This window comes from Plasmodium gaboni, chromosome 3 (genome assembly GCF_001602025.1).
Source record: "Plasmodium gaboni strain SY75 chromosome 3, whole genome shotgun sequence".
In the NCBI taxonomy this organism is placed as follows: Eukaryota; Apicomplexa; class Aconoidasida; order Haemosporida; family Plasmodiidae; genus Plasmodium; species Plasmodium gaboni.
Window position 1 is genome coordinate 199,641 of NC_031483.1, and position 13,243 is coordinate 212,883.

Below are 13,243 nucleotides of genomic sequence, written 5' to 3' on the forward strand. Positions count from 1 at the left end.
TTAATTTATTTATTATTTCATTTCATTTTTAAGATGATAAAAAAACTTGCTGTTTGTAGTGGGACGTTGGGTGTTTTGTCCTATGGAGGATTTTATTTTTTAAAAGTAAATTTTCAAAAGAATATGATAGATAAAGATGTGACATATAAATATACCCCTTGTATAAAAAGAAATGAAATGATTAAAAAGTTACAAGAGAATCAATATGATTTATTAATAATAGGAGGAGGAGCTACGGGTGCTGGTTTGGCTTTAGATGCAGCTACAAGAGGATTAAAATGTGCATTAGTAGAAAAAAATGATTTTTCTAGTGGTACATCTTCTAAGTCTACAAAATTATTACATGGGGGTATAAGATATTTAGAAAATGCAGTAAATAATTTCGATTTTAGCGAATTATATTTTGTATGGGAAGCATTAGGAGAAAGAGCACATACAATGAAAATAGCACCATATTTGTCTAGACCAGTATCTATATTAATGCCTATATATAAATATTGGCAAGTACCTTATTTTGCATATAATATTAAGATATATGATTTATTAGCTGATTTGGTTTGTTATTTTGATAAAGGTGTACCTAATTCGTTATATATAAGAAAATCAAATACTATTGATAATTTCCCTTTATTAAGAAAAGATAAATTAAAAGGATCATTAATTTATTTTGATGGACAACATGATGATAGTAGAATGAATTTAAATTTAATATTGACAAGTGCTATTGATGATTATGTACCTGGTCAAATAGGAGCTACGGTTTGTAACCATATGGAAGTTATAAATTTTATAAGAGATGAAAATAATAAACTTGTTGGTGTACGTGCCTTAGATAAAATTAATGATAAAGAAATTGAAATATTTTCTAAGGTTATTATTAATGCTACTGGTCCATATGGTGATATAATACGTAAACTAGCAGATGAAAATAGGAAACCAATGATACAAGTCTCAGTTGGTTGCCATTTTATATTACCTAAATGGTATTCTACAAAAAATAATGGAATGATAATACCTAAAACTAGCGATGATAGGGTACTTTTTTTACTACCCTGGGAAAATAATACTTTAGTAGGTACTACAGATGAAAGAAGAATAATGCAAGATGATCCTAAGATACAAGATAAGGATATTGAATTCTTGACAAATGAATTATCTAAATATATTCATGTAAGTGCTGAAGAAATTAAAAATGATATCACGGCTGCATGGTGTGGTTTTAGACCTTTAATTTCAACAAATAATAATAAAAAGAGTAAATTCTCTTCAAAAAAAAATAAAACTAATAACACCAATGGTAGTAATAATAATAATAATAATAATAATAATAATAATAATGATGATGGTGATGTTGATAATTCTGATGATAAACAAAATAATAATATAGATACACATGAAATATCAAGAAGTCATGAAATTATAGATGATGATAATGGTCTTATCAGTATATTAGGAGGGAAATGGACCATATATAGAAAAATGGCACAAGACACTTTAGATTATATTTTATCTAAATATCCAAATGAACTAAAAACTAAATATAATTGTAGAACTAAATTTTTAAAACTTATAGGTAGTCATGATAAATATGGTGTTTTTAATGAAGAAGATTTAACTTTTGGTTGCAGTAAATTAAGTAAAACACTTGTTAATAAATATCCACAAATAGATTATCAAACAGCTAATCATTTAGTTTCGAATTATGGCTATTTATCCGAAAATGTATGTGAACTAGCCAAAGAATTAAATATGTTCAATAAAATAGATTCTACCAAACCATATATAGAAGCTGAAATTATTTATGCAACCAGGTATGAATTTGCTAATACCATATCAGATATTATTGGAAGAAGATTCAGATTAGGTTTTATTGATTCGCAAGTTTCGAATAAAGTTATTAATAACATAGCTCAATTGCTGAAAAATGAATTAACATGGAATACCGAACAAGTTAATAAAAATATAAAAGAAGCTAAAGATTACATAAATTCTTTATCTATAAAGGATACAAAATAAATATATAAAATAAATATTTAAAATATATATATAAAATATATATAACTACATTTGTGTTTATACTTTTTATATAGTTTTAAATTTTTATATATTATTAATTACTTATCATTTATAATTTATAATTTATAATTTTTTTTAATGTATTTCTTAAGCATATAATATATATATATATATATTTATTTATTTATTTATATATTTCACATTTTACATATGTTAATATTTTCATTTTTGAAAATGTAAAATATCATATGAATTGTACTGCCAAATGAAAAAAAATAAAATAAAAACATAAAAAAAAAAAAAATATATATATATAAATATATAAAAGAAACAATAAATTATTGTTACACTTTTATGCTTTATTCCTTCTATTTGGTATATATTTCATTAATTTTTCTTTCTTATTAAAAAAAAAAAAAAACTTATATATATTAAAAACATTATTAATAAATTATTTGAAAACTTATATAATAATATATATAACCACCTTTATTATATCACATAAATATATATATATATATTTATATATTTATTTATTTATTTACTTATGCCGTGGTGATTTATTTAAAATTTTTTATACTAAGTCCCCTCTTGGTTTTACCCAATTAATTTTGTGCTCAGGGGCTTCAAGATAGAATAGTTTCATGTCCAAACGATATTGTCTTAAGGCATCTAACCATAAATAAGAAAAATATAATCCGACTGTCATATAAAGAATGAATTCTCTTAAATGCATTGTTACATTATATTCTGCTAATACTTTTTGTCTATATGTATACCAAGCTGATTGCCATTTCATTTCTTCTTGTTTGGATATTTCTTCTGTTGTTCTATATGGAAGTGGTATTTTTTTTCTATAAATTTTTAAAGGTTTAGCAAATTTATAAAACATTTCTTGATAATCATCATATGTAAATTCTCCTTTAATTAATTTTATCATATATGGTTTTAATTCTTCTGTATCATCTCCTAATTTTTTAAGAAATGTATAAAATTGTGGAGGTACATAATATGTATGTTTTATATTTGTAGATACTTCAGGGGGTATAGTTGCAGGTACTCCAAATTCATCACGTGGTATTACTTCACAGTCATTTTCCCAAAAAGGTTGCCAACTTGGTTTATCATATGTTACTATAAACATCATAGGATATCCATATCCTCCTAATTGTCTATTTAAATGTTCTCCTTCAAAAAAATCCTTCTCTTTATTTAATTTTTTTATACTCATAGTACAAATATTTCGATAATTATAATATATATTACATGATGACATAAAACTTAAAAATTTGTTCTCTTTTTTATTTCCTATATTTAGGATATTATCTATTATTCTCCTTTTTACAACTGTATGATATCCTTTTTTTAGCATTAAAGAGTTCACTAGTTTTTTATTTTTTAACATGTTTTTTTGACTATATATATTACTAAAGGTCCTGCATATAATATTACTTTTTGTCCATGTTACTCTCATTATTGTTTTTTATTAAAAATAGGGCGAACAATTTTGATGTATACATTTGATAAAATACACACACAAGGAAAAAAATAAAAAATAAAAAATAAAAAATAAAAAATAAATAAATAAATAAATATATATATATGTAATATGACAAATGCAGATTTTTACATATACATACATATATATTTATGTGTGCTTTATTTTGTTAAAATATATATATATATATATATATATATTGAAATTATTAAATATTAAAATTTTTCATATAAAAAAGTAAATCCAATTTGAAAGGAAAAAAGAAAAAAAAAAAAAAAAAATACATATATATTGTATATATATATATATATATATATATTTGATTATTTTTTTTTCAAATGTATAATAGTGCGTAGAATATATAAAAAATATATGTATATAAAATAATTTGTATGCATAGCAATTATTAATATAAAATATTACATATATATATATATATATATATAATATTTGAAGGATAAAATTTGATTAAAAAGGATATTATAGTTGTTTTATTTTATTTTATTTTATTTCATTTTATTATTTTTATTTTTATTTGAAGAAAATACCTATTTTCCAATGAATAAAAAATAATAAATATATAATCCTCATTTTTTAAGAAAAAGGATATAACAATTTAAAGAATATATAAATGTATTTTAAAAATATAAGTATACTATATCATAAAAATTACCATAATAAAATTAAAACAGTTATAAATACGTTGTTTACTCCAAAAAATTGGCATTAATAAAATAAGAGGAATACATAAATAAATAATTACATATATATATATATATATTTTATTTTATTTTAATTCTTAAGTTCGATATTATGGCATCAGCTCCAGGATTAGCATTTGCTAATATTACGCTTATGCTGGACCTACCACAATTACCAGCTATATTTTTTGTAAATGTAAGAAATAATTTTAAAATTCTTATGAACGAAATTAAACAAAAGACAGTTGAAGGAGAAGACATTTTTTATCCACACAACAGAATTAACTTACAAAATAAACATATTAACAAAATGGGCAGAACAAGGAAATATAGTAACAACAAAGATTGGATATTTGGAAATCCATTCTAAAAATATATATATATATATATATATATATATATATATAATTGAAGTTATTAAGATCTATAAAAAGTATAAAAGAGTAGGAACCAATATCCAATGTGACTTTATAATTAATACTATAGTGTAATAATATATGTATACACATATATAAATATAGAAGAATAATATCAAAATAAGAATTATATGAAAAAAGGAAAAAAGTCCGAAGCCTCTTTTTTTCAATGCATATTTATATATTTCGTTTTAAAAAATTTTCATTTTTTTGTAAATCTATTCATATACCTAAATTAAATACGATACATACATATATATATATATATATGTATATATCTTTAACGTGTATTTTTTTTTTATTTTTTTAATATTATATAAAGGAAAAAAAAAATTAAATTCCATCTTATTTGTATTTACATTTATAAAAGTAAACACATTAATAAATTTATAATCCATATAAAATATTTATGTGGATGTTATTTTTGTAATATCTATATTTTTTTACCCTTTTATATTTATACATTAATAATAATAATATATATATATATATATATATATATATATATATTTATATTTATATTTATAACATGAAATTATTTAATAAATAATATATCATCCTAAATATTCAAAAAAAATTATGATATATAATTTAATATATTTACATATATATCACTTTTTCTTTTCAACTTAAAAAAAATCAGCCCATATTATTTTATATACATAATAATATATATAGATACATATATATATATATGAGAAAAATAATGCATTATATATTATAAACATATATACATATAAATAAATACAATATATAAATATATATATATATATATATATATATATATATATATATTAGCTTGAAAAAAAAAATATATCAACATTAAAAAAATATATTTTTCATTTTATTATATTATAGATTTATTCATATCCATCATATTTAAAAAAAAAAAAAAAAAAAATTGATAAAATGAATTTTTAAATGTACTACAAATGCTCTTTATTATTTTAACTTATATAATAATTATGTATCTTATTTAAGTAATGATTAAAAAGGAAATCATAAATAATAAAAATGAAAAAATATTTATATCTTTTTTATATATAAAATTATGTTTTCCCACCCATTTTTGTAAGATATAACACATATATATATAATATATATATATATGTATGTTTATATTTTATAATATATATATTTTTTTTTTTTTCTAAGATTGTAACCAAAATTAAAAATATATATATATATATATAATATATTTTTTAAAATAACAAAATGATTAACAACTTATCAGTTGCCATAACTATTGTTGGCTTATTGTCACTTTTTAAAAGTGGTCATACTGTATACTCACGTAAGTTTAAAAAGATATATATATATATATATATATATTTATATATTTATTTATTCATTTTTATTATTTTTTTATATTAAAGATTTAAGTTCATTCAAACTCCAAGATGATAACATTGATAACTTTTCTATACCGCACATGGTAAGCTTAGTTAAAAATAAAATAAAATAAAAATATATAGTAGAAAGACATATTGAGATATAGTTCTATTTTTATATTTGTAAATATTAACAATATGTTCATATTTTTTAATTTTTTAGTTAATTGCTCAAATTATATTCTGTACTTTAATAACCTTTTTTGGAGGAAGCAAATTATTCTTAAGCTTAAAAAACATCCAGGGGGATTCAATGGAAAATTTTAACAACACGTAAAAATAAAAAAAATAATAAATATAAAAATATATATATATATATATATATATATATTACTGTTATCTCTTTATATTTGTCTAAATTTATTGTTTTTTAATTTTTTAGTGACTGGGATAAATGTCATGCAAGAAGAAACTTTGGATCATGCTTTAACAGGAAGCAATACATTAAAAATTTTATAAAAGATTTTGTAGGAAGCCCAATATAAAAAAAAAAAAAAGAAAAAAAATGAAACTGTTCAATATTTTATTGTGTAGGTATCTTAAAAAGATTGATACCTTATATATGTTTAAAATTCTTTTTTTTTTTTTTTTTTTTTTTTAATTTCGTTTATTTATATTTTCATATATAAATACAAAATGAAATATTACATATATATTAATTGTTTTAAATTTAATTTTTTTTTTTTTGTATTATTAATTTGGTATACCTTCCATATATATATATTTATATATATATATATATATAATATTTTAATTATTTATAATGATAATCTATTATTAAGACATTTTTTTAAAATATGATATAATATTTTATATCCTTATCTATATATTATTGACTACTTTAAAAATTCAATTTTATATGTTAGAATATTGATTATAATAATTATATCTTTTAAAAAAATATATAATGTTTCTATTATTGTTTATGCAAATGGTTATAGAAAAAATGAATATTATTTTGAATAAAGGTGTGAATTAAATTATGAAGAAATGAAATAAGGTAAAATAAAGTAATAATTATATATTATATGTATATATAAAATAATACCGATTATAAAAACAAATTTATAATAATCAGCATAATTAAAAAAAAAAAATAAAATAAAATAAATGAAATGAATAAAAAATATAATCATTTATAATAAGTCTTATATTGTAAAAAATTATAAATATGATCATAAATATATAAAAAAAAAGAAATATTTTTTCTTTCACATATATATATATATATATATATTTATTTATTTATTTATTTATTTAATTCAAAATAAACAGAATAATAACAATTTTTACGTATTTACAAAATGTTCTTTTAACATATATATTATATTATTATAAATTCTAAGAAACATGTAAAAAAAAACATTTTTTTTTTTTTTGGTGTGTTTATTTTTCTATTATGCCCAATAAATATTATATGACATATATTTACATTTTATTATAAATATATTATTAACGTGGAGATATTTATTAATAATATATCTTAATAATATAATATATATATATATATATATATATATATATTTTATAGCACGTCGTTATAATAACAAACTTGTTTACATTCCTGTTCTTTTTCTTGGTGCACATTTAATTATATCATCCACTCTTAAAATCATTTCTACTGCTTCAGTTGCTGATGTTAGCTGTGATAATTTTGAATTATATGATTCATATATGCCCAATTCCATAATATTTCCTACATCTCCTTTCTCAATATCTATACCTGCATATTTATTGCCTTTAGTATGTTGTGCTCGAATTTTACTTACAATTTCTGAACTATCAAAACCACCATTATCTAGAATATATGTTGGTATTTGTCTTAATGCTTTTGCATATGCTTCTATAGCTAAACTTTTTTTTCCTTCAACTGTTCTTGCTAAATTATCTACTGCATTACTCATTAACATTTCAGCACACCCAGCTCCTAGCACAACACGATTATCTTTCATGGTTTCTGATAATACTGCCAATGCATCATGTAATGAACGTTCACTTTCTTCTAGTATATGTGTTGATGCTCCTCTTAAAATTATAGTACAAGCTCCATTTTTTTTACAACCTGAAAAACGTACTAATTTATCTTCTCCTATTATAATTTCTTCTATTTTATCACAATATCCTAATTTTATATTTAATCCCTTTTCAAATGTAGATGCAATTTCAGCATCTAAACAATTAGCTAATCTTTCCATGCCATCAAAATCACTATGTTCAATTGTCATGACATTATTTTCTCTAAAAATTTGTTCTGGGTAATTATATATCAACTGTCTATTTATAAAAACATTACATCCATGAGATATTATATTTTCAACTTTATTTTTCATTTTTAATCTTTCTTCATTTTCTAAATCTTGAACATCTTCAAAACTATGTACATTTACTTTCGTCCCATAAATTTTTATCTTATCAGTATCCATAGGAGTATTAGCAACCATAACTTTACAATTAGTTAAACTTTTAGGTTGATTGATTCCTATTCTTTTTTCTAAAATAAATCCTTCTTCTAAATATGAATCTTTAATTGTACCCCCCGTTTTTTTTATTATTTGTATTAAATCTAAATTTAAATTATCTTTTATTCTTAATATTGCATTTACAGCTAGTTGGGCAAAATGTTCCTTTTCATGTGTCAATAATTTCGAAGATAATGTAGTTCTAGCTATTTTTAACATATCTTCTTTAAATAAATCAGAATTGATATCATGAGAAAAACATGAATCTAATAAAGCTTCTCTTGCAGAAGCTAATGCCATACGAAATCCATCACATATTATTTGAGGATGAATTTTATTTTCAACTAATATTTCTGCATTTCTTAACATTTCTGCAGCTAATACAACAACACCAGTAGTACCATCACCACATTTATTATCTTGTTGCATACTTACATCTACTAATATTTTAGAAACAGGATTATCTAACCACACTGATTTTAATATTGTTGCTCCATCATTTGTAACAGTATGTTGATGAGATCTAGTACCTTCAATATTTAAAGGTGTTAATATTTTATCTAAACCTCTAGGACCTAATGTACTCTTAACTAAATCTCCTACGGCGATAGCACCTACAAAATATTGTAGTCTCGCAATTTCTCCCTTATCTTCTTGGGCCCCTTCTTTTAAAACATCAGGCATAACAGAATTCATCTAAAGGGTAAAAAATTAAAATAAAATAAAAAATACATATATATATATATATATATTTTACTTTGTATAACAACCTATGTTCTTATGACATTATAAAAAATAATATAATGGGGTTCAAAATATATTTAACATATATAAAACGAACATACATAAACAAACAAATATTAATATAAATATAAATATAGCCATATATATAACATCTCAAAAATGTTATCCTTTAATTATTCTTTTTATTTTTTTAAACTTACCATTTTATATTTTATTTCTATTTCACAAAAAAAAAAAAAAAAAAAAAAAAAAAAAATTTTAATATGACACTTTATATTTTATATAACCTCCTAATTTTCACAGTATAATATATAGTAATATTCTATAAATATTTCTTTTATAAAGATATAAATTAAAATATTTGGAGATTTTTTATTTTTATAAATACTTCACTCATTCACATAATTATATATATTTTTTAATTTATTATATTATATATATATTATATATTTTTTTTTGGAGGGGAAGAATAAAAATAAAAATTTTTAAGTATACATATTTATATATATAATATATATGTATATTATATAATAATTATATGAATAAATATATGTACATATAAATAATATTGTACTTTCTTTTTTTAGGGCATATATATTTAATTTATAAACTTTTCTTCTCATATAAAAAAATATTATATATATATATATATATATATATATTTATTCATTTATGTTGTATGATATTTAATGTAATATTATTTTCTACAAATTAAAAAAAAAAAGGGTGGTGATCATTAATATATAAATAAATATATAACTATATATATTGGCATGTGCAAATTATATATATATAATATATTATTATGTTTATATAACTTTTTAATTTCCTTTTTCATAAAGAAATGTGAAAAAATGACCATTTATATATTTCATTCTGCATATTTCTAAAGGATCAATTTTTTTTTTTTTTTTTACATCATAATGTAAAATATTTAAATTTATATTACAACAATTATTTATATATATATATATATATATATGTATATTCCTTATTTTTTTTAATCGTTAAAAGGATAAATACAAATATTCAACAATAAACTTTATTTATGTCAATGAAAATAAAAATATAAAAATGAACCATATTATATATTATATATAGATTATAATTTAGGTGATATAATTATCTTTAATTCATTATCATTTTATTTTATTTTATTTTATTTTTTTTTTAATTTCAATTATATATTGAAAGAATAATTGACGAAAAATTCACACACAATCATATAAATAAATAAATATATATATATATAAATATATATATTTTATTTTATATTTGTGAAACATCATAATAGGATCTATATCTAATATTTTTAAAAAGCAAATGGACAACAAGGTTTAATATTTTTTTTTATTATTTTTTTTTATATTTATATAAGATATAAAATAGGACATATAAAAGGAATAAATTACTTAACAAAGTATATTTTATTATTTAATAATATACTACATCTCATAATTGGCGTTTGGACACATTCGATGTTGTATTTATATTTTTACTCTTATAAAATTTTCTTACAATAATAATAATTTTATTATTATTATTAATATTATTAACTTGAAAAAATGAAAACAAAATATAACACTGATAAATATTTATTTATTTATTATTATTATTTTATTTTATTTTTTTTTTTCTTGTGTATTCCTATTGCTATATTAATATAGTATAAATATATTATTATTATTTTATTTTTATCCATATACAATTATATTTAATACCCTCTTGAAAAAAATATATTTTTTTTATTTTTCAACATGAACATTTTAAATGAAGAACATAAATTTTTTTATTTCAATATATATTATTAAAAGTGATATAAAATATAACTTTTTTTTTTTTTTTTTTTTTTTTTTAATTATATAAATATATATTTTTTTAAATAATGTATATTACATTATGTAAAATAGGGATCTCTTATTCTTTAATATTTAAGATGGGAATAAAATAATATATATAAATATATATATATAAATAAATATATTTATTTATTTATTTATTATTATTATATATTATTTTTAATATATTCAAATAATATTCAAAGTTTATTTTTTATTATATATATAAAAAGAAAATAAACATTTATATATATATATATATATATATATATATATATATATATATATATATATAATATCTTATTATTACATATATAATATCTAACCACTTAACACGCCTTTTTATATATATTATATATATAATATTATATTATATTATGTATATATAATTTTTACTATAACTTAAAAATCTTATACATATAATAATATATATTTATATATATAATTTCTTAATGTATTAAAATATATTATATAATATATTACATATTATGATATACCAATATTATATACATAAAATTTATTATATATATAATATAAATATTATATAACTTGAAAGAGGGAATTGTATTTACCTTTTTACCCATAATATTATAAAAAAAAAAAAAATAAATACATTATATATATATGTATGAATAATATATATAATATATATATATATATATATATATATATATAAGTATTTATTTAATATGCTTTTGTTTTATTAAATCCCAATATATAAAAATATATATATATTATATTTATATATGTAGAAAAAAAAAAAAAGAAATGAAAATTTATTTTTAAAAATAATATATCCTTCAAAAAAAAAAAAAAAAAAGTAATATTAAATTTCATTATTATAAAATAAAATAAATTAACTTAATTTTTTTTTATATATTTTTTGAAACAATAATATAATAACAATTTTATAAATAATATATATTATAATATATATTTACGTTTAATTTGTAAAAAATAAGAAAAAGTAATTCAAAATGGGATCAGGTAATTATAAATATAAATATATATATTGATAAAAATATATATATATATATATATGTATGTATATATATATATGTATGTATATTTGAATTTTTTAATTCATTTTGTTATGATTAATATATATATATATATATATATATTTTGTATTATATAGGAAAACCAAGTGGATTAAGGGCAGCAAGGAAATTAAGAATTAGAAGAAGAACCCAAAGATGGGCTGATAAAAGTTACAAAAAATCTCACCTTGGTACTCGTTGGAAATCTAACCCTTTCAGAGGAAGTTCTCATGCTAAGGGAATTGTTGTTGAAAAGGTTGCTATTGAAGCAAAACAGGTATATATATATATATATATATATATACAAAAAAAATAAAAAATAAATATAAATAATAATGCATATGATTATTTCTTTATATATTATATAAAGAAAGCAAACAAAAATAATATATAGCACATATATATGTGGTATACATTATATTTTTACATATCTTCGTATATTCCATTTGTGTTCCATGTGTTTATATAAATGAATTACGTGGGTCAGAAAATGGATAAAGAAAATTAAGGAGATATATTACTTTATTTCATTTTTGTTGTTTTATTAATACATAAAAAAAAAATAGTATATTTCTTCAACAACATATAAATACACAAAAGAATCGTATTGTCTTTGTGAATAATTATTATAAAATCTTTTTTTTGTGTGTTAACCAAATGAAATATATAACATATATATAAAAATACATATGTACCTTACATATATATATATATATATATATATATATATATTTATATTTATATATATTTATTTTTGTGTAGCCCAACTCTGCTTACCGTAAATGTGTTAGAGTTCAATTAATAAAAAACGGAAAAAAAATTACAGCATTCGTACCAGGAGATGGTTGTTTAAATTTCATCGATGAAAATGATGAAGTTTTAGTCTCAGGATTTGGTCGAAGTGGTCACTCAGTTGGTGATTTGCCTGGTGTTAAATTTAAAGTAGTAAAAGTCGCAAGAGTTTCTTTATTAGCTTTATTTAAAGAAAAAAAAGAAAAACCAAGATCATAAATATTTCAATATATTATCTATCACTTATTCATTTTATGCTCCATATGTCTACCACATATATGTAAAATATAATATATATATATATATATATATATATATGTGTGTGTATATATATGTATATTTTTTTTT

General features: G+C 18.7%; 6 protein-coding genes and 1 non-coding gene across 7 annotated transcripts; 5 read left to right on the plus strand and 2 right to left on the minus strand.

The window, feature by feature from the left end:
* Positions 1-33: 33 nt before the first annotated feature.
* PGSY75_0306400 (putative FAD-dependent glycerol-3-phosphate dehydrogenase) lies at positions 34-2,016 on the plus strand (the record flags this gene model as incomplete). Its single annotated transcript, XM_018783921.1, has 1 exon — positions 34-2,016. The coding sequence occupies one exon, from the start codon at positions 34-36 to the stop codon at positions 2,014-2,016; it is 1,983 nt and encodes a 660-aa protein (XP_018643504.1).
* Positions 2,017-2,590: 574 nt separating this feature from the next.
* Positions 2,591-3,490, minus strand: PGSY75_0306500 (hypothetical protein; the record flags this gene model as incomplete). The annotated part of the gene is made up of 1 exon (XM_018783922.1): positions 2,591-3,490. One exon carries the CDS (start codon positions 3,488-3,490, stop codon positions 2,591-2,593), a length of 900 nt encoding a protein of 299 aa, XP_018643505.1.
* An 837-nt stretch (positions 3,491-4,327) lies between these two features.
* PGSY75_0306600 (hypothetical protein) lies at positions 4,328-4,585 on the plus strand (the record flags this gene model as incomplete). Its single annotated transcript, XM_018783923.1, has 1 exon — positions 4,328-4,585. One exon carries the CDS (start codon positions 4,328-4,330, stop codon positions 4,583-4,585), a length of 258 nt encoding a protein of 85 aa, XP_018643506.1.
* Positions 4,586-5,846: 1,261 nt separating this feature from the next.
* Positions 5,847-6,507, plus strand: PGSY75_0306700 (putative membrane magnesium transporter; the record flags this gene model as incomplete). Its single annotated transcript, XM_018783924.1, has 4 exons — positions 5,847-5,925; positions 6,008-6,066; positions 6,186-6,295; positions 6,405-6,507. 4 exons carry the CDS (start codon positions 5,847-5,849, stop codon positions 6,505-6,507), a joined length of 351 nt encoding a protein of 116 aa, XP_018643507.1.
* Positions 6,508-7,578: 1,071 nt separating this feature from the next.
* PGSY75_0306800 (putative T-complex protein beta subunit) lies at positions 7,579-9,428 on the minus strand (the record flags this gene model as incomplete). Its single annotated transcript, XM_018783925.1, has 2 exons — positions 7,579-9,177; positions 9,426-9,428. 2 exons carry the CDS (start codon positions 9,426-9,428, stop codon positions 7,579-7,581), a joined length of 1,602 nt encoding a protein of 533 aa, XP_018643508.1.
* A 2,612-nt stretch (positions 9,429-12,040) lies between these two features.
* Positions 12,041-13,114, plus strand: PGSY75_0306900 (putative 40S ribosomal protein S23; the record flags this gene model as incomplete). The annotated part of the gene is made up of 3 exons (XM_018783926.1): positions 12,041-12,050; positions 12,202-12,380; positions 12,866-13,114. 3 exons carry the CDS (start codon positions 12,041-12,043, stop codon positions 13,112-13,114), a joined length of 438 nt encoding a protein of 145 aa, XP_018643509.1.
* Positions 12,535-12,692, plus strand: PGSY75_0307000. The gene has a single exon (XR_001974510.1). It is a non-coding gene; the product is annotated as a small nucleolar RNA snoR03 (small nucleolar RNA).
* Positions 13,115-13,243: the final 129 nt, after the last annotated feature.